This window comes from Papaver somniferum, chromosome 1, assembly GCF_003573695.1.
Source record: "Papaver somniferum cultivar HN1 chromosome 1, ASM357369v1, whole genome shotgun sequence".
NCBI classification, from domain to species: Eukaryota; Viridiplantae; Streptophyta; class Magnoliopsida; order Ranunculales; family Papaveraceae; genus Papaver; species Papaver somniferum.
In genome coordinates this window covers 98,014,855-98,042,609 of record NC_039358.1, presented here as the reverse complement: position 1 = coordinate 98,042,609, position 27,755 = coordinate 98,014,855, and the positions used below count along the sequence as shown (strand labels likewise).

General features: G+C 37.3%; 1 protein-coding gene and 1 pseudogene across 1 annotated transcript; one reads left to right on the top strand and one right to left on the bottom strand.

Moving 5' to 3' along the window:
• The first annotated feature begins 3,006 nt into the window (after positions 1-3,006).
• LOC113331519 lies at positions 3,007-4,922 on the top strand (annotated as a pseudogene).
• An 11,977-nt stretch (positions 4,923-16,899) lies between these two features.
• On the bottom strand, positions 16,900-23,135 carry LOC113295083 (protein ACTIVITY OF BC1 COMPLEX KINASE 1, chloroplastic-like). The gene is made up of 14 exons (XM_026543440.1): positions 22,505-23,135; positions 22,214-22,420; positions 21,882-21,971; positions 21,618-21,764; positions 20,481-20,645; positions 19,943-20,083; positions 19,572-19,751; positions 18,964-19,159; positions 18,517-18,644; positions 18,155-18,226; positions 17,838-17,938; positions 17,602-17,740; positions 17,423-17,492; positions 16,900-17,327 (listed from the first exon to the last, which is right to left on the bottom strand). The coding sequence occupies exons 1-14, from the start codon at positions 22,826-22,828 to the stop codon at positions 17,263-17,265; spliced, it is 2,025 nt and encodes a 674-aa protein (XP_026399225.1). The 5' UTR covers positions 22,829-23,135; the 3' UTR covers positions 16,900-17,262.
• Between the last annotated feature and the right edge of the window lie 4,620 nt (positions 23,136-27,755).

Below are 27,755 nucleotides of genomic sequence, written 5' to 3'. Positions count from 1 at the left end.
CCATGTAGTCGCTCCCTCCTTCGTCCCATGGTTGAAATTCTGACGAACCATGAATTGAACATCAATTGATCAAATTAGGGTTTCTGAATCCAAGGATCATCATTCCAGATTCCAACCTTAATAATTTTACGACGACCTCATGGTCATTAATTTTATTAATTATGCTCGGTTCAGTGACCAGTATTCTAATTAATATTTTTGGTACGCTGCCAATAATCCATCAGATGAGCAACACATGCTCAGAGGATCAAATATTCAACAATTCATCACATGAGCAGCACTTGCTCAGATGAGGAATATTTGCTCAATATTGGTTCAACAATCAATATTCAGCGATCCATCGAATGAGCAATACTTGCTCACTTCATCGTAAGAACTATACCTTTGTCTCATGACATGTTCAATTCATGAGTTTCAGAACATCATGTTCAACTCAACGACTACATGGAATCATCGTCCCATCAAACCACGAAGTCATCAATTGACTAAAAAACCACGAGACGTCAATCGTGTCACTTTGGGGATATCACTTAGGGTTTTGGTCTGGTGGTCTACGGAACGTGTGTTCAAACACGCGATGGAATGTGAGCAAGTCGTGCAATCAGTTGAAGGAATTCACGAGGTAGTGGGTGGAAAATCGACCAAGTCTCCACACGTTGAGCAACTGGTTTCAAACACGATCTCCACTTCCCCACTCCTTGATTCCATCAACTGTCACACTTCATGGGATCATGGTGTCTACAATTCCAGCAATATAAATAAGTCTCTGAATCATGATTGAATCAACATCAAACGTATCATCAATCTCACGTCTCATCGACAACACGAGATCATAAACTAATCAATTGAGCAACTACTCTCAATTGAGCAATTTCAATCATTCAGAGCTTATCATATTCAGAATTCACACACCCACAATCTTTGATTACCATTAATTCCACACATTTCTCAGCTTCCCTCCTAGTGATCAACCCATCCTCTCTAGTGACCGAATTTACTCTGGAACAGTCATTATCTTGATTTAGGACGGAGTACTACAGATTGATCTCTCGAATCTAAAGCACCCCCTTTGCAGCGGTGCATCTGTGTGAGGTTTAACATTTCGCTCGGTTCGAGGAGTCTCCTCCGTACGGTCGTCTTCTCTATTCCTTAAAAACCAGCAAATCGTTTTTCCCCATCTACACCAGGAATCCCTAAGAATGGCGCCATATCATAGCCACCCATGAAAATCCTTACTTCTGTGGCCGTTTCCACACTACGGCCTTGCCATAGTTCCTTTGGCATAGCTATGGCAGCGTTTGCACAAAAAGTGTCGCCATGCCGCGGCCGCATGCCACACGCACCAATTAGGGTTTCGACATGCCAAACCCTAGTTTAGGCAAAGTTGCTACGCCAACCAAGACAAGTAACGTTTCCCAGAGCGTTGAGATTGATGTGGCAACATGGTCAATGTTGCCACGCCACATTTGGGTCTAACACCGATGTGCCAAAGTATAGCGGCCATGGCTACGCCAGGCGCTACTTCGTGCCACTGGCATGTGCTAACTATGCCAGCCACGCACCATGCCACAGTCATGCCGCACATGCTAAATAGAGTTGTGATACGCCAAACCCTAATTTAGCTAAAAGTTTCCATGACAACTGGGTTCAATGGCTCTCCTGAGACCTCAATATTAACTTAGCAACATAGCCAATGTTGCCAGAAACCATATTTGGGTCTAACACCAATATGCTAAAACAGCTTCGACGGCTACGCCACTGGCATGTCGCTGTGCCATGGATCCGCCAGGCGCCACTATGCCAATGGCTCCACTTCTTTATACAACAAGATGCGACCATAATCAATGGACATCCTTCCTCATGAGATGCAATCTCAGCCATCCAAGTCCGCCACCGAACTGACAGACTTGTGGCAAGTTTTAGGCGACCAGCTGCCTAAATCTAGTGGTCATGGATACATCAGGCACCACATGCATCACCGTGCCACTGGCATGCACGATCCATGCTAAATTGCCACTGGCGTACACCAAAACACCACCGCGCCATTATCAGGCGCCAACACAAGGTAGCCATAATCAACGGCTACCCTCCTTCATGAGATGCGATCTCATCCATCGTCGAAGTTCACCACTAAACTGACAAACCTGTGGCAAGTGTTAGGCGACCAACCAAAATGAGCCTAATAGCATTGCATGTTATTTTCCTGCGGTAATTCCCTTGACTTTGACTTGCCACACGTAGCAAAGTGCTACATGTTTTCCACGAAAACACTCGAGACATCAAACATGTCACAAACTGGGGGATACTCATCAGGGTATTGGTCTGGCGGTTTACAGCGTGCGGCGTGCAATACGCCCGTTATAAGAAAGTGTCATGAAGTAGGACAATTAATGGCGGCAAGAAGTAACAGGTGTAAACGGATCCACTTCCTTCATCATGGAAGCATGGGTTTCTGACGGTTATATGTTACTCCATTCTTCCACCACTCAATCATCTCCACTTCCTACGAGACCAGGGTACGTTTCAATATGACTTGTATAAATAGGCTTCACCTATTTCCACCAAAAAACAAGTTTTTGGTCGGCAACAACACAGTATCTAGAAATCACCTGGTAGCTTTCCATTCTGCTAGCCAGTTCTACTTTCAGATACGAGTCATAAGCAACCACACCTTCAGAATCAACTATTCTGGTCTCAACACTCTCTTCGCTTCCCTCCTTAAGACCAACCCTTGTCCTTCACTTTGTGAAGCCTGCAACGACCATTTCTTGGTTTAGGCCAGGATTGTACAGATTGATCTCTCGAATCAAAAGTACTCCCGTGCAGTGCATTGTTTAGGGTTTAGATTCGTTTCTCATCCACACACCCAAATTTACCAAAATCAGCAGAAACGTTTTTCACCCACAAACACCTATTAACTGCTAAAAACTCATCCTCTACCCTGTATAGAAATATTTCTTTACTTATATGTTTGTTGTCTTTTTTCTTCTTATGATCAGGTTTCCAATGGGCATAAAGAAAGTTGAGGAGGCTGGTACATCTAAAACAGGTAAAACTTCTGCAAAAGATGGTAAGAAAGAGAAGTTATCATTTACGGCTATGTTTGCCAGTATGGACCCACAGGATGATAATCCTAAGGGTTCCTCCTCTACTGCTACTCGCAAGCCTAAATAAAAAGCAGCCCCGAAGTGCACATCTTATACTGATGACATTGATCTTCCACTATCCGATGAAGATGATGATGAGTCATCCGGAGAAGAACAACAAAATCATCCTAGTGGTAATGTTCCTGGGAAATCTAATCGTCATATGGATGTAAAGACCATTGAAGCTTCCTCATTGGACGCAAAAAAACGAAAATAAAAGGAAATGCTGGCTGCTAAAGCCGCAGCTCGGACGAAGAAAGAGGCTCTCATGGATGACCGTGAAGCCTTCACTGTTGTCATCGGTAGTCGTGCTTCAGTCCTTGAAGGTGAAGACAACTGATGCTAATGTTAAAGATATTACAATTGAAAATTTCTTTGTATCTGCACGGGGTAAGGAGCTCCTCAAGAATACATCTGTAAGAGTAGTTCTGTACAGACCGTGGAAAATAAACCACGTAAAAACCGTTAGACACAAAACACGTGGGCCCCACCCCAAATAGAAAAACAGGCGGTCCCGTTTTTGGGCTGTCTGTGAGAGCATTGTTTTTACATGGTTTAGTTTCGACAGTTCGTCAAGCATTTTCGCATCTGTAAAAATTTCCCATGGGAAGAGGTATGGTTTGATTGGACCTAATATAATGCGAAAGTCCACGTTATTAAAGCTGGTTCCTTGGAGGAAGATTCTCGTGCCGAAAAACATTGATGTTTTTTTGGTTGAGAAAGAAGTAATTGGTGATGAGAAATCATCCCTTGAAGCTGTTGTTTCGGAAAATGAAGAACTCGTCAAACTCCGCAAAGAAGTTGCGAGTTGCGACTTTGCAAAATTTGTCTATTGATGGGGATGAGGAATACGACAACAAAGATGATGACATGGGTGAAAAGCTTGTTGAATCATATGAGAGATTGCAGGTGATTAGGGCTGATGCAGCTGAGTCTCAAGTATCAAAGATACTTGCTGGATTAGGTTTCACCAAAGATATGCAGGTGCGAGCCACACGATCCTTTAGTGGAGGGTGGAGGATGAGAATCTCATTATCTAGGGAACTGTCTGTCCAACCAACCTTCTACAACTTGATGAGCCTACCAAACATCTTGATCTCCGTGTTGGTCTCTGGTTGGAACAATACATGTGTCCTTGGAAGAAGACACTCGTTGTGGTCTCTGACGACCGTGATTTTTTGAATACCGTCGGCAATGAAATTATTCATCTTCATGATCTGAAGCTTCAACTGTATCATGGAAATGAGCAACGCCGCAAGGAGATGATAAAAATCAGGCTCAACAAAAGAAGGTAAAAGAACGTGTTGAGTTTATTGCTAAGAAGGAACCGAAGAGCAAAGGAAAAGGGAAGGTTGACGAGGATGAACTTACGACAGAGTCCCCAAAGAAGTGGAGAGACTACAGTGTAGAGTTTCATTTTCCAGAGCCAACTGAACTTACCCCACCTCTTATGCATCTTATTGATGTGAATTTTAGTTATCCAAATAAGAATGATTTCAGGCTCTCCAATGTAGACGTTGGTATTGATATGGGCACCCGAGTAGCAATTTTGGTCCTAAATGGAGCTGGGAAATCAACTCTTCTTAATTTCCTTGTTGGTGATTTGATTCCCACGGAAGGGAGGCTCAAAAGAGTCAGAAATTGAGGATTGGAAACCCCTGGTGATTTGATTCCTACGGATGAAGCAGCAATCGTAGGTTGTCGGTTACGGTTGGGATGTATGAATTTGTAACTCCAGTTAAGTTAGAGGTGTTCCTCACTATTTTGAGCATATGTTTCTTCATATTCTTCCAATGTTTTAAAAAAAAAGTCAAAAATTTCATCATTCTTTTTCTTTTTCTCTTTTAAATAAATAAAAAATACTAATTTTTAAAATATAAATCAAATCATTAAACTAATATAACTTAATTATTTGTATTAGCACTAACCAATGGCATATTACTTAAAGTTTATCATTTCTCCAGTGCAACAGTCAAGAAAGTTCCCTTATGTTTCTATACGCGCATTTGAGGAAAAGCCCACGGGTAGGTGCTTTTTCAGTTTGTTTAAGCAGCTTGATAGCTGATTGAAATAGAGTACTAACACGGAGACACCAAGTAGGAGAATATGAGAAAGTATATACATTCCAGATACTTCCTTTTATGACTTCCACTTCTCCCTCCCGGCCCGGTGACCAACCAGGAACCTTAGTGACTCGCAACGGGAGAGGCTCCTTACAGACTCCAGCGTATGCTAGAGGCTCAAAGACGGGAAGAGCTGCGAAAATGGATTTTAACTATTTTTTTCGGGCAGGGAAACTCCCGCGAAACGCTACCCCTTGGTTTGCCAAAATTAGTTGGACAAGAGGTATTCAAGATTACTGTTTCATAACTCCTATTTTTCCTTTAGTCAACCCCAAGCTACCCCCTTAGAGTCCTATAATAGAATTATTTTGAAAACCTTATAAAAGCATAAGTTATATTTTTCCCCCAAAAAAAGTTATAAGTTATATATATTTTTAGAAAATAATAGGATTTTCTTAATCCATATGTGAATGACCTAAGGTGGAGTTCAATTCCAAGGGTGTTCGGCACGAATGGAATTGGAACTAAAGGGAGTTGAAACGCCATCCTTCAGTGAAAAATCAAATGACACATTCCCCCATGGAAGTTGAAACTCCATCTTTTCCAACCTCCACAACCAACCCCCACTGCCTTTTCGTATCTCAATTATCAAATATTTTTATTGTCATCTATACCATCATTTTCTTGGGAAATGTATACCATATATCCAAGCGGGGAGACTATTACGGTTCCAATTATTTCTCAAGCTCTCGACTGGACGGATACATATTGGGGGGGGGGGGTGTTACACGCTACACATGAGTAATATCAAGGAAGGTTGAACGAGTATGAATATTAAGGGATAACCTGATGTTTGACATATCCACTCCACCAATCAAAAAAAAAAAGACATACCTACTCCAGTTTCTTCTACTCATGATGGTGGTGTGGGTTTATTTTTTTGGTGGTGTGTGTTGGTTCTTACTTTGGTGATGGCGGTAATGGTAATGCAGGTTTTGATAAGTGCATAACTTACTGTACTTTTGTTATCAATTCCATGCTTTTATTTGCTATGTTTCTTTCATATTACCTTGTATTCCTCTTGTTTTCTTTTGTTTCTGTTGTTTAGGTATAATCATCCAAAAGGAACAGGATAAAGCGTGCTAAAGAAACAGGATAAACTCTTTAGAAAAGAGTCCTAAAGCGGACATAAAACGTGAGCTTGGACTAAGGAACAAGATAAACTCGACCAAATTCATGAGTATTCAACTCTATATTATATAGAATGAAGTGACAAAAAGAACGCAGAAAGAATGAGGTCATTCCGAGTTCGTATGCAAAAGTTGTCGGCAATACCGTTTGGATCGAATAGGGCCCAATATCTAGTTACGTCTGGGAAGAAGATGTGACCGATCCATACCTCAAAGAAGTGACGAAAATGCTTGCCAAAATTGGTTTTCTTAGTTCCGAAGTATTTTTAAACCCAAATATTCTTAGGGATGTTAAAGGATACTTAAAAATATTTTCAAGGAGTGGAGAGTACCAAGTTCCGGACAGAGATTTTGGAAAAAGATACCGAAGTGGAGACAAGAAAACAAGGAGTGAATGCTAGGGTTTCGGGTTCTTCCATTACCGAATGTATTTCTCTTTGATTATCTCTGATGTATATCATGGGTTTTACTAAATCCATGAGTAGCTAAACTCCTATTTGATTGAGGATGAATTCTAAGTTCTGAACAAGATTTGATTTAATATATGAATCAATTTTGATTTCTTCATATGATTATCGTTTGTTTCTACTATGATGAATATTTATGATTGATTGATTGATTACTTTAGGTGGCAAACTAAACTGATTTCTTAATTGATCTATTGCTAGTAACGGGTTAGGATATCCGTAATTGTTGAATAACCCTTACACAAGTAGAAAACGTGAGACCTTGTAGAGGGATTTTGTGGAGGAATCGCGTGTAGAAGCAACACTAGTTTCAGACCAAGCTTATGTATTTGATGCTAGGATCAACCTAATTCATAAACCCAAAGCATTCGATTGGGTTACATCATGGGAGCTTATTCATGGTGGCCTAGACTGATAGAATTTGGTAGTCGAGCACTTCCGTATCCAGTGATATTAGGAATTTAGGGGATATCAGATCTTGTTGATATAATACGGTTGGTGATAATCTATGTTTTATGATAAATAGATGAATATATTACTTCAATGATTGTTTATTAACGAAGAAGGATTCCTCGATCATACTTCTCATCCTTGATTACATCTTAATTTATTTGCTTTGTTATTTACCTTGCTTTATTTGCAACCTATAAACAAAACCCTCATATTTGTGACATTTGACAACTGAAAACTCCCTGATCTTCGTGGGCACGATCCTTGCTTCCATTATATTACCAATTAATTGTGTAGAATAAGTGATTTAATTTGTTGCACTCACGACACGCATCAGGTTCCTATTTTGGGGGTGGTGAAGGTTCTCCTTCTGGTTTAACTCCTGGAAGTCATAGAAGTATGAGAAGTTATAGAAGTCAAAGATGTTATTGTTCTACCCCGAATATTGTGCAAAAGATCAGATACCACCCGATGATAGAGGCTTTGACATTGGAGCAGCTCAGCTGCAAACTCCTAGTGGGAACTTTGACATTGAAGTATCAAAACTACAAACTCTGGTAGTGTCTTGAACATTGAGGAAGCTCGGAAATGTACTCTTTATACCCCAAATTGCCTCAACGAAGCAATTCACCCTTTTCGCGATTGCTATCGTGTTCACCTCCGCAGGAATGATCCCCCTCAAGTTACTTTTAAAGCATTTGGAGACGATCCTCTTGATTCTATCCAAACACTAACTCAGACTCAAACCAGTGAGTTCTCTGCTATATTGAAACCAATATTAATCCACAAAACCTAGCCGAATGGATCTTTAATGGTCAAGGAAATCATGGAATATAGTAGTTTATAGATGTAATTTAATTCGTTTGATATTTATGTTCTCTTTTTATTAATGAAAGTTATCTTAGAATTAACGTTCAAATCCAAACCGATTTAACATTTCATTACATAACATTACATAGAACATGATCAACACTGAATCCACACACATAAATCTTAAAGAGTTCATAGCATTTATCATAATTAAATTCGCTGTAGTTGGCTTCAAAAAAATTGGTACGGGCCAGAGTTTCTTTCTGGAAATACAGAAAAATACAAGTTAATATGAGTTAATTAAAATTGTTATTAAGATGTGCATTAGTTCTTCGACGGATAGTCCAGAATGATCTTGGTTAACTATCTAAAAAAATTACACATAATTTCTCACATGATCCTTGACAATGGAAAATATAACTTCGAAGTTCTTCCTGGTTTTGAATTTTCATTACCAACTAACGCCACAAACCTTTGAAACACACTATCTCATAAATTAAATCTGGTAAGATTCATACCACCATCTCTTGCAACTGATATCCAAAGTCGAATAAGACCAACATGTTCTTCTTGAGTGAAGCAAGCATGACACATTTCGAATAAAATGTGTATAGAAGGTGAGTTGAATTTCAAGAGAGATTGAATATTTATAGATAATTGACTTATAGTCGTTGGATGAGGAAAACACTGAGCGACATAGATATCACCAAGTGACCAAGATTATGTCGCTGGAGACATTAACTTGATCGCGCGACATAGTCTCTACCGAGCGATCGAGACGTAGATATCACCAAGTGACCAAGAATATGTTGCTGACGACTGATGAGAACGAAAGTGCGACACATTTTCACCCATAAATACATTAGTTGGGACTCATTTTAATCACTAATAAACTTGTTTGTAGGTGTTTTTGTGAAATAAGCTCTTATGGAGAAAGTTGCTCGAAAAGTGGTTTTTGTACCCCAGAGGACGCGTGTTATTCGGACTCCTACTTTCGGTTAAGGGACACCTCAATTACTAAGGGGCACCTTATTTGATAAGGGGAAACTTCTTTACTAGACAGCACCTATTGCTATTCACACTCCAGCACTCAGGATAAGGGGAGACCTTCTTCTCCGTTTGAATATTCAATTTTGGCGAGAAAAATGGTGGCAGAATTAGGGTTTGGCTTTTGGAGGTGTTCGAGTGAGACTTAATCGCTGAAATTGAATGGGTATCTTCCTTTTGGTTAAACAGGCTTGGTAAGGCCTTTGGATTGGACTGAATTTGGCTAGAATGGTCGGTTTGAAACAAAACAGAAAACATACTTTTGGCGGGAAATAATTACAGCGGAAGAACATAATTAGGGTTTGCAATTTGAGCTTGTTTCAGTGAGATTAAAGGGCTGGAATCAACTAGGGTTATCCCTCTGGGCTATACAGGGATGGTATATGTGATGGTTTCGATTCACTTAGGCTGGATAATCTGGTTTTGGATTAATGAGGGAGAAGAAAGATACTCGGCTTTTCTTGATCGATTTTGGAAAGATTTTCGTGAATTTTGTTTTGAGATTCGAAAGCTGCGTGCAAACTTAAAACACGGTGAAAACAGGGAAAGGAATACAGTCAGCAGAGAAGATTTCTACAGAATCTCCACGAAGCAGGGTTAGAGAATATTTTTGGTACGATCACGTGGGTATGACTTCAACTGAAGTGTGTAGCAACATGCTAAAGTGTGCTCGATGTAACAAAACTGCGTGAGAAAATTAAAAAAGGAATACAATGGCGGGAATCAACAGCTGCAGACACGGGAAATATTCCTGAGATAATTTTTGGAGTTATGAGAAGATTTGAGCATTTAATCGAGAGATACTTTTCTGTACTGTTTAAATAGAATTGATGGGAGGTCATCAGGGCATGGAGAGTTAGGGGTTCGAAGAGAGGCTGAGGATTGGGAGTTGCAGAGCTTGTCTCTGCTGCTGCCATTGAAGAAGAAGAAGAACACGAAACAGCAGTTAAAAGCAGTCGCAGAAAAACCGTTACCTATAGTTTCAAATTCAATATCTTTGTAACAGTTTTTGTAACAACTATTTCGAATTCGCAACAGTCTGTTAAGTGTTTCTCTGTAACAGTGGGTTCTGTAACAATTATAACTGTTACAAACACACTGCTTTGTACCTTTTCTCCTTGCAAACACCTTTTTGAGAAATGAAAGATTTCTTTGAGCGTGTTTTCACCATGTGGAGCTAGACCCCAACACTGGGTCGACAGAGGAAGTCGGACTTCATACATGGGTGAATTTGTTTTATTTTCTATTTGACTTTTGCACTTAATTAAAATAGAATTATGATTTGAAAAAATTAGTTATTATTTTATTAGATGGGTCATGCTTGCTTAGATGTTTGATGTCCCATGCTTACGATTTATAACTAATGTTTGGAGAATCTACCTTGGAAAGAATAAGAGTCGATGTTGTTTTATTTGTCGAGCGATAATTGTTTGAGAATGATTAATTAAACCTATTGACATGAGTTTGGCCAAATCCTAGAACCAGTAACTCTCTATTTTATTCCTTTAAAATTAATCTTAACAAGTCTTAGAGTTCTGATAATTGTTTGAGAATGAATAATTGAACCTATTGATATGAGTTTGGCCAAATCCTAGACCCAGTAACTCTCTATTTTATTCCTTTAAAATTAATCTTAACAAGTCTTAGAGTTCGAATGCTTATTTACTACAACCACAATCAAAAATATTAATCATTTTGGCGGCGTCGACGGGGATTTGTTTTCAGATTAATTTTTAGGTTTATTTTTTTTATATTTTGTATAGTATTTTGTTTTTCCTTTTTATGTGTTTCTTTTTGTATTTCTTTTCAGGGACTTTTTGAGGATGATGACTTCTTCTGAGGAGACGTCACCTACGATGACGCTGGCGGAATATATGCGTAGAAAATCAAATTATCAGGAAACCTCATCTGAGATGACGCTTGCTGAATATATGCGTAGGCAATGGTATGGAGTTTCTGCTCCACATGAGGTAAGTGAAGAATCTCCTCTAGAGATATATGAGAAGTATTACAAACACACACCGCCTAGTTTGGAACAAAGATTGAGAGTTCTTGAATGTCAAAGACTATTTGCTGATGATGATGAATCTGGTAGTGACTCTCTGTTCCAAACAGAGCATACAGATGACCCTGTGGATGATTGTGTGGATGATTTGCCTAATTTCATAGATGAATCTACCTCACAAGATCATTCACCCGACTTAGAGGTTGTTTCTAAACCCCTAGATTTCCAAAAGTTACCTAATTTAGGGTTAGAATTGTGTGCTTCTAAAATTTTATTGGAGTACTTTGCATCTAAATACCAAGAGGACTTGCTTATTCCTGATATCGTGCATGAATCAATTGAAATTTCCCCAGTCTCAATAGAATCCACATAGTTTGTTCTTTACGCACTTCCTTGTGTTGTAAAAACTTGGTTTGGAGGTAAGTCTCTGTTTTTGATAGTTTTTGTGTCTCCGCATCTTTATAACATAAGTGTGAAGCTGTCACTTACAAATGTTGTATTTTGGGTCGATCCCCAAATTTTCAGGTTGTTAATTTTTGGGGATCCTTTTTTGTACATTCCAGTAGGTGTATTTTATTTTATTTTTATTTTTATATTTTCGTTTACTTTTTCTCATCTTATGGATTTCCCATCTTAATCTTTGCATTGGATGACTCAATTACATTGAGGACAATGTAATGTTTAAGTGTGGGGGAGTGGTTAACGTTTTACTTTTCTTTTTCAGGAATTTCCTTGCATTTTATGATCAGCTGTGTAGCGGGTCTCCAAAAAAAAATAATAATAATAAAAAATAATAATGATCAGCTGTGTAGCGGGTCTATATTAAAAAAATGATTGTTAGGGTTATGACCAGCTGTGTAGCGGGTCTTTTCTTTGTTCTTGCACTATATGACCAACTGTGTAGCGGGTCTTAAAAAAAAATTATTATGACCAGCTGTGTAGCGGGTCAGTTTTCTGTTTTGCTCGAGGACTAGCAAAATGTAAGTGTGGGGGAATTTGATGACCACGAAAGTGCGACACATTTTCACCCATAAATACATTAGCTGGGACTCATTTTAATCATTAATAAACTTGTTTGTAGGTGTTTTTGAGAAATAAGCTCTTATGGAGAAAGTTGCTCGAAAAGTGGTTTTTGTACCCCGGAGGACGCGTGTTATTCAGACTCCTACTTAAGGGGCACCTCAATTACTAAGGGGCACCTTATTTGATAAGGGGCAACTTCTTTACTAGACAACACCTATTGCTATTCACACTCCATCACTCAGAATAAGAGGAGACCTTCTTCCCCGTTTGAATATTCAATTTTGGCGGGAAAAATGGTGGCAGAATTAGGGTTTGGCTTTTGGAGGTGTTCGAGTGAGACTTAATGGCTGAAATCGAATGGGTATCTTCCTTTTGGTTAAACAGGCTTGGTAAGGCCTTTGGATTGGACTGAATTTGGCTAGAATGGTCGGTTTGAAACAAAACAGAAAACATACTTTTGGCGGGAAATAATTACAACGGAAGAACATAATTAGGGTTTGCAATTTGAGCTTGTTTCAGTGAGATTAAAGGGATGGAATCAACTAGGGTTATCCCTCTGGGCTATACAGGGATGATATATGTGATGGTTTCGATTCACTTAGGCTGGATAATCTGGTTTTGGATTAATGAGAGAGAGAAGAAAGATACTCGGCTTTTCTTGATCGATTTTGGAAAGATTTTCGTGGATTTTGTTTTGAGATTCGAAAAATGCGTGCAAACTTCAAACACGGTGAAAACATGGAAAGGAATACAGTCAGCAGAGAAGATTTCTACAGAATCTCCACAAAGCAGGGTTAGAGAATATTTTTGGTACGATCATGTGTGTATGACTTCAACTGAAGTGTGTAGCAACATGTTGAAGTGTGCTCGATGTAACAAAACTGCGTGAGAAAATTAAAAAGGAATACAATGGCGGGAATCAACAGCTGCAGACACGGGAAATATTCTTGAGATAATTTTTGGAGTTATGAGAAGATTTGAGCATTTAATAGAGAGATACTTTTCTGTACTGTTTAAACAGAGTTGCTGGGAGGTCATCAGGGGCATGGAGAGTTGAGGGTTCGAAGAGAGGCGGAGGATTGGGAGTTGCAGAGCTTGTCTCTGCTGCTGCCATTGAAGAAGAAGAAGAACACGAAACAGCAGTAAAAAGCAGTCGCAGAAAAACCGTTACCTACAGTTTCAAATTCAATATCTTTGTAACAGTTTTCGTAACAACTATTTCGTATTCGCAACAGTCTGTTAAGTGTTTCTCTGTAACAGTGGGTTCTGTAACAATTATAACTGTTACAAACACACTACTTTGTACCTTTTCTCCTTGCAAACACCTTTTTGAGCAATGAAAGATTCCTTTGAGTGTGTTTTCACCATGTGGAGCTAGACCCCAACACTGGGTCGACGGAGGAAGCCGGACTTCATACATGGGTGAATTTGTTTTATTTTCTATTTGACTTTTGCACTTAATTAAAATAGAATTATGATTTGAAAAAATTAGTTATTATTTTATTAGATGGGTCATGCTTGCTTAGATGTTTGATGTCCCATGCTTACGATTTATAACTAATGTTTGGAGAATCTACCTTGGCAAGAATAAGAGTCGATGTTGTTTTATTTTGTCGAGCGATAATTGTTTGAGAATGAATAATTGAACCTATTGGTATGAGTTTGGCTAAATCCTAGACCCAGTAACTCTCTATTTTATTCCTTTAAAATTAATCTTAACAAGTCTTAGAGTTCGAATTCTTATTTACTACAACCACAATCAAAAATATTAATCAGCGACATAAACTTGATCGTGTGACGTAGTCTCTACCTGAGAGGTCTAGAGTCTACCTTAGTGGGCCAAGTGGCAAATTTGCCACTTTACCCATTATGGTTATCACTTTGTCAAGAATGGTTTTTTGGGCACCATTCCTTTTTGGAGGGGGCGTGATTTTATTTCGGGTAAGACATTGAGAAGTAAATTGAAGCCACCCCTTATCCAAATATTTATGTTAATACCCAAATTACCCTTTTAATTAAGTAAGTGGGATGATTAAGTTAAGTAATTAATGATTAGTGAGGTTAAATTAATAAGTTGTTTTTCTTAAAAGAATAATTACTGAGAGAAGAAAAAGAAGATGGTTTTAGAAAGAAATAAAAATGAGATGGATGATTATGAAATGAGGGTTTTGGGTACTATGGCAAATTTAGTTATGTTGCTTGAATTGGCCAAAACTTTCGACAAAATAAAAATTTTATAAACTGATTTCGGCTAGGTCAATAGAGTTCGGCTACGATATCTGAAGAACAGGTAGCCGAACTCCTCCGCAAGTGTAGTTTGGCTAACGTTTCTGAATACATAGATAGCCGAATTCATCTTTGATGGAGTTTTTGCTTTGTTCGGTTATCTGTTTCCAGAACAGGTAGCCGAAATTTTTGGCTAGAGTATACAGAGTGATGTTCGGTTTAGTCGAGTGCGCCATTTTTTTAGCCGAACTTTAAGTCTTAAATCAACGGGACTCTTGAAGTTCGGCATGCTCGCAAAAAACTTGCGACTCAAGCGAGCTCAACATTTAGATATACAGAGAAGAGTTCGGTTAATGAAATTTTTTTGCTACTTAACCGAACTCAGGGTTTTATCTCCTTACCGAAGCGTTCTCCGTGTTCTTCATCTTTAAAAGTTCGGTTATAAAACTAGGTTTCTTTTCAAAAGTATCATAACCGAACTTGCTACTATAACTTCTATTTTCAACTCATTTTGATGATTACTACTCATTTTTTCAACTAAAAAACGAATCACAAGTAACGGGTTTGCGGAATTTTTTTTGGATCAACAATTGATCGATGACGACGAAGAAGATAGAAGAAGAGAAGAAGATGAGCCGTCTAAAAGTAATGAGTTTGTGAAAAATTAAATGTAATGGGTTTGTTATAATTTTGATTTTTTTATTGATTTAGATTAGGTGGTTATTATGTTAGTTATAAACTAAAGAGTATATTAATTATATGTCCCTAGTTTTAATACCCTACAAATATATCCTTATACAACAATAAATATATCCCTACTTTTTAATATCCTTATCTATTTAAAATTAGATTACCTTAATACCCTCACCCATATAATATTTTTCTTTATTTCAAAATGGAACAAATTTCTTCCTTTACCACTTCACCACCACAACCAACATTCAACTACCATTCCACCACCACCGTTCAATGACCACTACCTACCAATCGCCACCACCACTAATATTCCACTACCACTCTGTCACCACCACCATTACACCACCACCAGTCCGCCACCACCATCATTATTCCGCCACCACCATCACTAGTCTGCCGCCGCCACCATCACTAGTCCGCCGCCACCACCGCCAACACTGATTTTGATATTTTTGTATCACAACAGTAGTTGATCCAAATAAAAATAGAATCAACGGTAGAAGTTGATCCAATTTAGGGGATCAACAACAGTAGGTGATCCAAAAAAAAAGGATCAACAGTAGAAGTTTATCCAATTTAGAGGATCAACAACAATAGTTGATTCCCTAAATTGGATCAACAATGAAAGTTGATCCATGTAAATGGAATGAATTTGGCGTGAGTCGAACACGCATCATCTGACATGGAGTCAGTCATGCTACCATTGCACCACAAATTCAACATTTGTATAACTTTACATGATTTAAACTACAAGCATGATAATCCAAGGAAATGTTGTCAACAATAGGAGTTGATCGGATCAACAACATGAGTTGATCCCATAAAAAGTATGCCACCACCCTCACTACTATAATAAATACACCACCATCACGTGCAGTGCAACAAACATCCAGCACCACTGTTGTAATAACACCTTCCACCACCACAACAACAACAATACCAAAATGTTTCTTTCAACACCACCACCACCACACTAGTACAACAAACTCCATTTGCTTGTTTCAGAAATGAATCACAATCAAGAGCTCAATTTAAAATCGAAATAGAAAAATATACCATGTTGAATCAACATCAAAAAATCAAACCCAAGATCAAATTTAGGCTACTACTTAGAATACCAGTAAGAGATCAAACTTATGTTTTAATTTATTTTTGATGATTGAAACTTCAGATCTACTTACGGATGAAGATTTTCATCGTCTCTTCCCAACTGATACACACTGTTATCATCGATTTCAGGTTCTTCAAGCTGAAATCAACTGAAATCGGAGTAAACTTGATGTTTCTAATAAAGATTAGGATTTGAAAATAAGTTTTTCTCTGTAATTTTAAATCTGAGATTGATTTGGAAATAAGATTCTTTCTGTAATGTTGTTGATAGTGGAGATGGTTGTGGTGGTGCTGGTAGGGATAACGATGGTGGTGGTGGTGGTGGTAGCAGAGATGGGGATGGTGGCGGTGGTAAGGTGACGGTAATGGAGAGGGATGGTGGTGATGGCGGAGAAAGGAAAAGAGAAATCGTTTCCAGATCTAAAAAATAAAAGTGCACTAAAGTCTGAGAGGGGGTATTAAAAGAAAATATAATTAATTAAATTTCCTTGTTTTTAGATTAGGGATTAATATAGTAGACAAGGATATTTGTGAAGGCCCATCAGAAAGAGAATAGTTATAGGTTAGTCATTAAATTAAATTAGATTAAGGATAGGTTAGTCATTAAATTAAATTAGATTACTGGAGTCGCCTTGGTTACATGCTGCTCTTACCGACGACATTCCCTGATATCAACCAAAGATTACATTATCCTGGCAGAAACTGCAAGTTACATAAACATAAACCAACATTCTTTCTCTTTCCTTCTTATTTTTTTTTTCATTTACAATTAACGAGTATACAGATATTACAGTCTCTGTTAGGAAGAGTATATATATGACAGTAGTCACAGGTTACAGGAAGTAACTGCGTTATGTTTTTGCTATATTTTTACATGCTTTCTGGTGGTGCACCTGGAAAATTCCCACTTCTTTGTTTGTTTGTTTTAATGAAAATTCCCACTTCTAAGAAATATAAAAGTATATATATATATTTGACTACAGGATCCATTGATGATTGACGCTGCCTGCTACTTCAAAAGGCTTAAATTTAAAGATCATTTAAAACTGAATTACTCCATGATAGCATAATATCCCTGGTAACAGCTGGGATATCTGCAAATCAAAACCAAGTTCATATATCTGGTGTGAGAAATTAGTTTCAACTTTGTGTGATCCTAATACTAAAGACATGATGCGGAAGGCTTTACCTCGTACAACATCCAAAGCAACTGAGGGCATGTCAATGTCATCCTGCACCAGTCTATACACATCCACGAGCTATGAAAGACGAAAGAAAAGAAGAAAATATTTTACTGATTTTGCTGAAAAAGAAAATAACTACAAAATTGTATCAGTGAGAACCTATCATTAGAAAGATATTACAAACCTCTTGAATGTGAAGCTTGGAGTCTTCAGTTAAAGCTAGAAGAAGTTTTCTGCGAATTTCAGAATCAAGAAGGACAACGCGAGCTCCATCCTTAATAGTGTCAGTCAGGTCTAGTTTCTTTTCCACTTGAGATTTTTGACTGGTGTGAAACAGAGTAAAGGCACATAAGAATTTCAAAACAAAACAGTAGGACAAAGAACTAAAAATAGGCATAAAGTCATTCATGTGAATCAAACCTGATCGCGGGGTTGCTACTCATCTTATTAACATTTTCCTTTGCGAGGACTATGAGATTTTCAAGTCTTTTCCACTGGAAAAGCCCATCTTTAAAAAGAACCTAGTACATAAACCAGATCATCATCTTACCAAGTCAATCCTAACAGAATTTATCCCCCCATCGATGTTGATGGTTAAAGGGTTCAAACCCAGATAAATGAACGACAAACACTCAAGTTTCAGATAAATGTCATAGATTCACATGATATTAATAGTATAGAACGCCAAGTACAGAATAATACGAATTAATTTGTGAAGAGCGATTTAAAACACTGACCTGTATGAGGCGCTCACGTAGGGCAGGGTTAGGGTCTGTTAGAAGACGTTTCGCAACATATGGGTAGGCAACCTAGAAAAATTGTTTCAGTATCAGTGAAGTGCAACTGCATTTGGATCTTGTCAAAGAAAGTATAAGAATTACTTCGAAACATAGATGTGGTTAGTAGTAGTTAGTACCCCATGGCGAACGTTATTATGCATTATTTTAGGCTGAGACGAGTAGAAGCTACATCTCACTGAGCTTGTGATAAAGTAATACCATAATACCGTGCACATTATCACAAGCTCCGTGAGATAGAAAAAGTTCCCATATGCAACTTGGAAAGAAACGTAAAACAAGTCAGCAAAAGACTTCCTTACCTCTAGAAATTTAAATTCCGGCTTCAGGGTGAAACAGATCCCTTCCTGTGTTAATAGAGAACGGATAACAAGAGAAAACCGTTCTGGTATACGAATTGGGTATTGGTAAACTAATTGATTGAATTTTCCTGTAGTAACAGCATGTGAATCATATATCAAAAGGTCTACTAGGAAACATCTCAATTGAATGAAACTAATAGGTAAAGTAGTATTGTCCAAAATAAGGAAAAGTAAACAAAAAAGAAAAAAGGAAAGTTCGCTTTGAAATAACAAAGACCAACAAAATAATAGATCAAGTAGATCCTCAATTTTACTTACCTTATTCTGCATAGCCTACCAATGCTGGTTTCAGATTAGACTAACAAATGCTTAGGCTACTCTTTTAACAAGGACGTTTTAGTAAAGATAAACTTATAAACCTATAAAGCAAAAGATTACGTAGTTTACCAGTTACACTCCGGAAATTAAAATCCGCTAGTCCTTTTCCAGATGAGTTCTGCCAGATTGCTTCAAGAGCGGGAACTATGGGAGTAACATCTGTTCCACTTGCCAGAAAACCAAGCCTGGTGAAATCATTTGCCATCTCGGTGTAATCCTCGTTTACAGCATGAACCACAGCATCGATTAAGATCTGCTTGTTTTGCTGGAAAACAGAAAGGAGAAGACAATCTCAGAGATGATGGAAACAAATCAGACAAGTAGATCTGGCAATGACCTGACCTAATCAAGCCACAGAAAACTACAGAGGAGATCAAAGAAAAACAGTAACATTCCAAATGTCAGGTTTCTTTGGATACTGCATTTCGTATTCCGTAAATTACCAACTTTAGGCAGAAGAATTATGAACGTAACTCGCCACTAATGGCTGAAGCCTGAGGGTGGAGTAATAGAAGGACTAATGAATTTAATAGAACAGATAACATGGGCAGAACTGCCGAGTGAGGGTGATTACACATAATATGTGTGGACATGCTTAGGTTCATCTTCTACTAAAAGAGAAAAGTAAAGCCTACTCCAAATAACTCCAAAGCCAAATTTGACTATAATTTATGTACCTGACTGAGCTGTGCAACATTTCCAAAGTCAACATAAGCAATACGTCCATCACGCATAGCAAAGACATTTCCAGGATGTGGATCTCCATGAAACAACCCAAATTCTAGCAATTGCCGCAAAGCAGCACTTACTCCAACAGTCAAAAATCCGTTTACATCAAGGCCTGCTTCTTTAATAGCCTAAGGTAAATAGAGAAAACTTGTGAATCTTGCCTTAAGTGAATGCACCTCATCTTAGAATTTATGTACTCTGCTTAAAAAAATAATATTTTTACTCGCAAGCCTCCCACTCTTCAATCGTATACAAGTATTTTAATATTAAGGTCAAGGAGATGAGATATTTCAGAGGATTGTCTATTTGACATACTGACCTTTGGGTTAGTGCACCGAATGCCATCAATCCATTCCATAACTAAAACACGTGAACCTGAAAGCTGTTTATAGACCTCAGGTATTTTTACCGTTGGATCATCTTTGAAGTTTTCTAGAAAATCCTCAATGTTTCGAGCCTCCTGAACGCAAAGAAACAAACAAACCAAAAGCCATAAGGATTCAAAACAACAAGGAAAGCACTACAGTATATATGGTAACAGCTGAAGATACAAGACTGAATCCACACAATCCATATCTTCAAACACCCCAAAATTTCAAAAAGAATCAACATTATGACTGGCGATTGACAAGTCTTTGCTTTTCTATCGTTCAGAACATAAAATACATAGGTATTTTTTCCTTTGCATTTGATGATTTTTTATACTTTTCAAAAAATTTAAAATAAAATCCTTGGCCAAAACAAAAACTGTGACTGAAAAATCAACATACTAAACAAAACAAAAGAAAAGAGAGAAGTTATTATTCTATAGGTGATCGTTTAACCATATACATTTAGTGTAAATAGTTGTGAACTACCAGAGTATAATCCAGCTCTTCCAAGAGCTTCTCCCCGAATTCATCAACAATAAGTTCGGCATTGCATCCTAATTTCTGTAGACTGATCCCATTCAAGAATGAAGCAAGCATCCGGAATAGGAAAAGATCCCGGTAAATTATAGGTTCGATTCCAGGTCTTTGCACCTGTCAATAAATAAATAAAATCAACAATCCAAAAGTTCAATTGAAAAGGGGTTTACTAGGTATACATATATGTATGAAATGACCAGAACGTTGAAATAAGCATTCTGAACTTATTGTTGTGATGCATAACAGTTAATAGTGCTTCGGATATAATGCTTGTAAGTTACACCATTTGATTATCAGAGAAACAGCAAAGACGGAACCAAGTTGTGAAATACCCTATGTTAGAATATGAGAGTACTACAACAGTGATAGATGTAAGTGATATGGAACAACTTCCTGAGCAATATTCAAAATAGAAGGTTGCCTTGGTCGAGAATAGCAATAAAAAACATCCAAAAACTTCAATACTAATGGTGGATATATCTAGCAGCACAGACAAGACAAATATGAGTACAAAAATCTCTTGGAAAAACCACTTTTCAATATTAACCTATATATTTTGGACCTTCCCCTTGAAGGTGACCATTTTGCCTTATTTACTTTCACAATAAACCCTCCATGTTCCTATTCTATCAAATTCTAACATCAGTGCTGAGATGACCAAGCATAGACTCTATACAATGGCATGGATAACCACTGTACTTGTGACCTGAAGACCCAAGGAAGTAAACGGTGAAAAGCTATAGGTAGCTGCTTCAACATGGCCATTGCTAATTTAAACACACATACAAGAATATGATTCATATAGTTATGGAGTCCTCAATTACGAAAATCAAGTCAAACAGGTTCATTTATAGTATGGAACTGTAATAGGTATCAGTCCTAAATTTATTTGGCCTGATGCATATAAGTAAATCTAGAATTTGTTATCTGTTCCTAAATGTGGAATATATTTCAATGCATAATATTATACCCTTTAGAAGAAATCATAATAACACAAGACAAATCTTAAGCAAATTGATTTGTAGCACCATATGGACAAGGACCTGAAGAAAATTAAATCAAACCACCGGGGATATCGCATACAACCTTAATAGCAACTTCCTCTCCAGTGTCACGTATAGTTGCACGATAAACTTGACCCAAACTTGCAGCTGCTACCGTCCGTGATGAAATTTTGCTGAAAACAGCTTCCAGGGGCTGACCTAGTTCCTCTTCAATAATGGTGAATGCAACCTATATATAACTTATCAGAGCATTTCCCTAGTCCCATCAGAACGAAAATGGAAAAGAAGAAAAAAAAAAGAATCTTCTCAAAGATGACCTACATATTTGCAGAAAGTGAACTGTTACCTGATTAGGGAAAGATGGAACATCATCTTGAAGTATGCAAAGTTCATTCATGTAATCTTCTCTAATGATATCAGGTCTATTTGCTAGAACCTGTTAATGAGAGAACACGACAACAACCAATTGTTAATAGAGACGATAAATATAAGAAATATGATAGAAAGGTCTCATGCCATGAATAACAAGGCACTAATATACACCTAAGTTCAGCAAAATGTTACACTTAATGCGCTGTATTCTCATCCATGGATTTGATACATATATGCCTAGCATTCCAAATTCATCTTCACCATATTAAATTTGAGGATAAAATAAAAAGTTGAAAAGAAAGAAACCTGTCCAGCTTTAATGAATGAAGGTCCCAAATCACAGAGAAGATTCCTAAGTTGTCGAGCTCTAAAAGGAACAACTTCTTGATCTCTTCCAATCAGAAAATCAGATAAAAGAGCAGACCAATAAATTCCTAATTTCCAAACTATCTCCACTCCACGACCAATAAGTGATAATACAGCTCCATTTGATTCAAACACTTTATTTCTAACCTAAAATCCAACAAAATGCAAAATCATTAAACAAATTCTTACAGAACAAACAGGAACTAGAACTGTGCGATTAATTAAATTTACCGTTTCTGGAGTATACTTTCGAAAAGGAATACAGACACCACGTTCAAAATCAAGTTGCTCCATTGCACTACTACTGCTACTTGACTCAGGTGATCCATCACTGTTGTCTTCATTACCACTACTACCTCTTTTTCTCAAAGGAGTTAATTTCTTTTTTGGAGTTGAAGTTGTTGAAGCTAAATTCAAAACCTTATTATACTTGTTCTTCTTTTTTGTTGATGAATATAAAAAATTATCTTGATTTCGTCTACTAGAAAATAAACTATTCTTTCTTTCACAATAACAACTTGTTGTTGCAATTAGATTGTTTCCAGATAACTCCATCTCAACCTTTGATTTTTGTTTAATTAAAGAGGAATTGATTGATAGCAGAGAAAGAAGAAGAAGAAGAAGAACTGGAGAAGAGAAGAGAAGGAGAATTAGAGGTGTACAATTGGATCAATTCAAAATGAATGAGCGAATGATAACAACAAAGGCGAACATTAGAGTATTATGCAACACCATAGTTTATATCCGTTGAGATTGTTATGGGTGTCATGAGGAAGATCTATGGTGTATAGGGATGGAAAAAGGGAAATGTAATAATATCTCGGACGGAGGTGTTTGATAAGTAAGGGGGAGGGAGAGATAACGGATAAACTGAATTTTTGTTTTGTAGAGGACAAGGAACTCGTGGAACAAGGAGGTCTCTTCTTGTACTTGTAACTCTTCATTGGCCACGATACATTAATGCCACTCCCTTTCTATCTTATGCGGAAATGCTTTTGCATACCCGAAAATGATAGATTGGCTACTCTCCTGTCAAAAATCTCGTGTGCGAGGACGGGCAGTGGAATTCCTAACCCCATAAACATAAACATAATCTTTTTGTTTTTCAAACAAGTATATAGGTAGGATAGGAAATGAGTCTCGACAGTACCATTGACAGATTTATTTAAAAAAATTAGGAGAATTCTGTTTTTAGGTTTACGAAAAGAAGATTTATTTATTTATTAAAGATCGATGGATTTGAACTGTTAAAGGAAGTAAAACCAGGAGGCATACTAGGTTTACGAAAAGAAGAATTGTGAGGGGAGTTATGTTTCTTGACATAAAAAGGTTGAATTTGTTTGATCGGTGACAAGAGAGGAGAACGACTCTATTTCTTGTTATTTTAGAAATTGTCAGACTGAGTCATGTATCCGTACACTGTACGGATTACTGTCATGCAGATATCCTAGCCATAGGATTAATAACAGATAACAGCTGTTATATCTGCTGTAACGGAATCTCTTTATTTTCGTTATATCGGTAAACCTCCTGTAATAGTCTTTCATTATCCTGTTGAGTTCTGTCTATATAAGAGACAAGTCCTGTATCTTTGAAACTACTTTTCAATAATCAATTGATCACCATTCTTACATGGTATCAGATACCAAAGAGGAACTTCAACTTCCTCTCGATCCAAAACCCTAACTACAACAATTTCACCATTAAACCTGCAACTCTCATCACAACAATGGTGAGAACTACTCAAACAAATATCTCGTCTTTCGTTGTTAACAACAACAATATCAATCTTTTTCCACCATTATTTTCACAATACCGTCCACAAACACAATCTTTACCTTTCTCTTCTCAACAACCACCGCTTTCATCTCCAACTCACTTATCTCCACCACCATCTTCATCTCAACCACCACCACCACCATCGTCAACACAACAATCTTCTCCTGTACAATCTTTACAACACACTCCTATACAGATTCCACATCGTGTTTCACCACAACAATCACAACATCACCAACAACACCAACAACAATCACAACATCAACAACAACATCAACAATTCTCTACTTTTTACATTCCACAATCACAACAATCTCAATTTCAATCTTCTTTTTACTATTCGTTTCAATTTCATAGTAGATTTACAATTCCTTTTCAGAATATCTCTAATTTTGTTTCTGGTAAACTTGATGGATCAAATTATCTTGTTTGGAAAGATCAGATCTCCTCTATTCTTATTTGTACCAATATTTATGGTTTTGTTGATAGATTTGTTCCTCCTGAGACTCTTATGGTGTTGATTAACAATATTCAGATTCCGAATCCTCAGTATCTTGAATGGTTGCAGATTGACAAGTTTGTTGGATCTTGTATCAACGCTACTGTTGATAGATCATTCTCATCAGAACTTCTTGGTAAAAAAACGGCGAGAGATAAATGGCTACATCTGGCAAAGTTATTCAGTGATCAATTTCTTGCTAGGAAGTCTTTGTTAAGATCTCAACTGCACTCAATTAAGAACGGTTCGTCAACAATTTATGAATTTCTTCATCAAATCAAGACAATTGGAGACTCTCTTGCAGAAATTGGTGAACCAGTTCAAAGATTCAGATCTTGTTATGTACACTCTCAATGGTTTAGGCAGAGAATTTATTCACTTTGTTGTTAGTGTTCAAAATAGAGAACCGCCATTATCATTTTCTGAACTTCGCTCTCGCCTTATTAGTCATGAACAGTTTCTAAAGGAGCAAGATTCAGATGCTTTCTCTCCTCTAGTTTCCAATCCAACCAACTCAGCATTCTTTGTAAAGAAACAACATTCTTCTTCACAAGCCAACTTTCGAAAACCTCATTCATTTTCTTCATCATCATCATCTTCTTCTCAGATCATAACATCTCCACCAAATACATATTATCCTCCTCCTGGTTTTCGAAAGACTGAGTTTAATCCTTCTCAAAAGCAGGTCATCGACTTTGGGGAAGTTCCTTGCCAGATATGACACAAAGATGGTCATCAAGCGAATCGATGCAGGTTTCGATATTCACCTTCAAGGAATAGTTCTGCTCCTCCATAGAAGGCCTTTCTTGGTATTGATATGAATGTTGGCAGTACTTCTACTTCTCCTTGGTCTACTCAGGAATTCGATTACAATGTTCAATTTCCATCTGAAACTGTTTATGAATGTGGAGGATACTGGAGTCGTACCAACTCAGGCCCTATTTGGATACCAGATTCAGGAGCTTCTAGTCACATGACTAATGATCCATCTATTTTACAAAATCCTTCTACACATTCTGGTACAGAACAAGTCATGGTTGGTGATGGTAAGTCACTTCCTATTTCATTAGTAGGTTCTTCTAAATTATCTACATCTTCTAAGCAGTTTGACCTACAAAAAGTTCTTTATGTGTCTCATTTGCAACACAACTTAATGTATGTGGATCAGTTTACTAAAGACAATAACTGTGTTTTTCTGTTCTACCCTTGGGATTATGAAATCAAGTCTTTGAAGAGCAATCTTATTCTTGCTAGAGGGAAGATGCAGAATGGACTCTATACCATAATTTCTGATCAATCTAATGGACTTGTTGCTACTCAACAAACTCATTTCTCTGCATCTCAACATAAAGCTTTCTCTACATTGGTTGATTTATCATCTCTATGGAATTCAAGACTAGGTCATCCAGCTATGAAGATTCTGAATAAACTTACTACAGCTACTGCAATCAAGTTATCTACAAAGTCTACTTCATCTGTTTCTGACTCTTGTCAGCTAGATAAAAATAAATGTTTACCATTTCATGCTACTGGTAATCTTTCTAGTACTCCTTTTATGTTAGTGCAATGTGATGTTTGGCGACCTTCCCCTGTGCAATCTCATCTGGGATATAGGTATTATATTCTCTTTGTTGATGACTGTACTAAATCTTCATGGATTTATCCAAGGGGGATTTTGCATTTCCCCCTCAAAATAAATAGTTATTTTGCATTTCCTTCTTTTTAAATCCATAATTTGTGAAACCCCCCTTCCGTTATAACTTCCGTCTGTACCAAATTAATTAATCACGTGCAGTGTACGTGTGTAAAAAAATCATGTTTACCTCTATAATCTTAGCCTCTTATTTCTTTTATCTCTGATCTTACGGTCCAGATCCTAAATACCTTTTCTAACCTAATTTTAATCTCAACATTAAACGTTGTTTCTCAAGAGATAAAAAAAAACATACATCTGCCATTAAAAACAAGCATGCTTCAAATTTCAGCTCAAACTCCACTAAATTGTAAATGAAGCATTCGGGGGACAAGCGGGTCATATAAAAGAAACTGATATTTTTACTCAGTTGACAACGATGGCGACGGAGATACAGATACTATGGTTTCTCAAAATTCTTCTCTTCATCATCACAGACAAATTAAACAATACAAATCGGTCACTAGAAACCCAAATGTAAACATACTCAATTAAATCATCCATCACCTCGCATACACCTTCCCTCCCCCTACCCACATCAGATCCCCACTTTCTGTGGATTTTGAATTGCCTTAATTATCACAATCAAAAAGCAATTCACAAATTCATCGATCAATTTTGAAACTCCAAATTACATCAACTTTCTGTCTGATTCGTCTTGTTGTTTCGAACCCTTCATCTAAAACAACAATTTACCTAGATCTGTAAACTTAATTTCATAGACTTGTAAGAAATATCCAATCAATTTTGAAATTAGGGGTTATGCGAAACGGATTAGGTTTTGAGATGATGAATGATGTTTGTTTTTCTTAGTGTGTGAGAAACGACTAAACGATTGGATGGTGAATCAAAGAGGAATTAGTGTTGATTTACTTTCAATGGATTATTTCGATTATAGTGAACTGAAAATAGCCGGTGTTGGGGAGGACGGAAGTGTGGTGGTCGAGCGTTGTGTTTTCTTTTGCAGAAAGTGTATTTTAGAATTTTCACAAATAGTTACTCTGCGATGCACGTGCACTATTAACTGGTACCAGAGGAAGTTATAACAGAAAGGGGGTTTCACAAATTATGGATTCAAAAAGGGGGAAATGCAAAATAGCTATTTATTTTAAGGGGGAAACGCAAAATCCCCCTTTATCCAATGAAACACAAATCAGAGAGTGTACATTGCTTCAAGCTGTTTAAATCTCTTGTGGAAAATCTTTTTGATGTCAAGATTAAATATTTTCAATGTGATGGTGCACTTGAACTTATCAAAGGACAGTTTAAAGAGTTACTTGATATCAGTGGTGTTGCCTTAAGAATATCATGTCCACATCTTCACCAACAAAATGGCTCTGCAGAGAGGAAACACAGACATGTCACAGAAATGGGGAATACTTTATCATTTCATGCTTATCTTCCTAAGAAGTTTTGGTTTGATTCATTCTTAGCAGTTGTCTTTCTTATTAATAGACTTCCAAGTAAACTTCTGCAATTCAAGTCTCCTTTTAAAGCCTTATATAAGATCA

Bases quoted from the DNA above. Each gene is read 5' to 3' on its own strand.
- LOC113295083 (XM_026543440.1), bottom strand. From the start codon at position 22,828: ATGGAGTTATCTGGAAACAATCTAATTGCAACAACAAGTTGTTATTGT. The intron at 20,646-21,617 runs GTTGTATGCGAT...ATTTATTGACAG, and splicing joins GAGAGGAAGTTGCTATTAAG to GTGCAAAGACCTGGAATCGA. The intron at 17,493-17,601 runs GTTTGTAATATC...CGTCTTTCATAG, and splicing joins CCAAGCTTCACATTCAAGAG to CTCGTGGATGTGTATAGACT.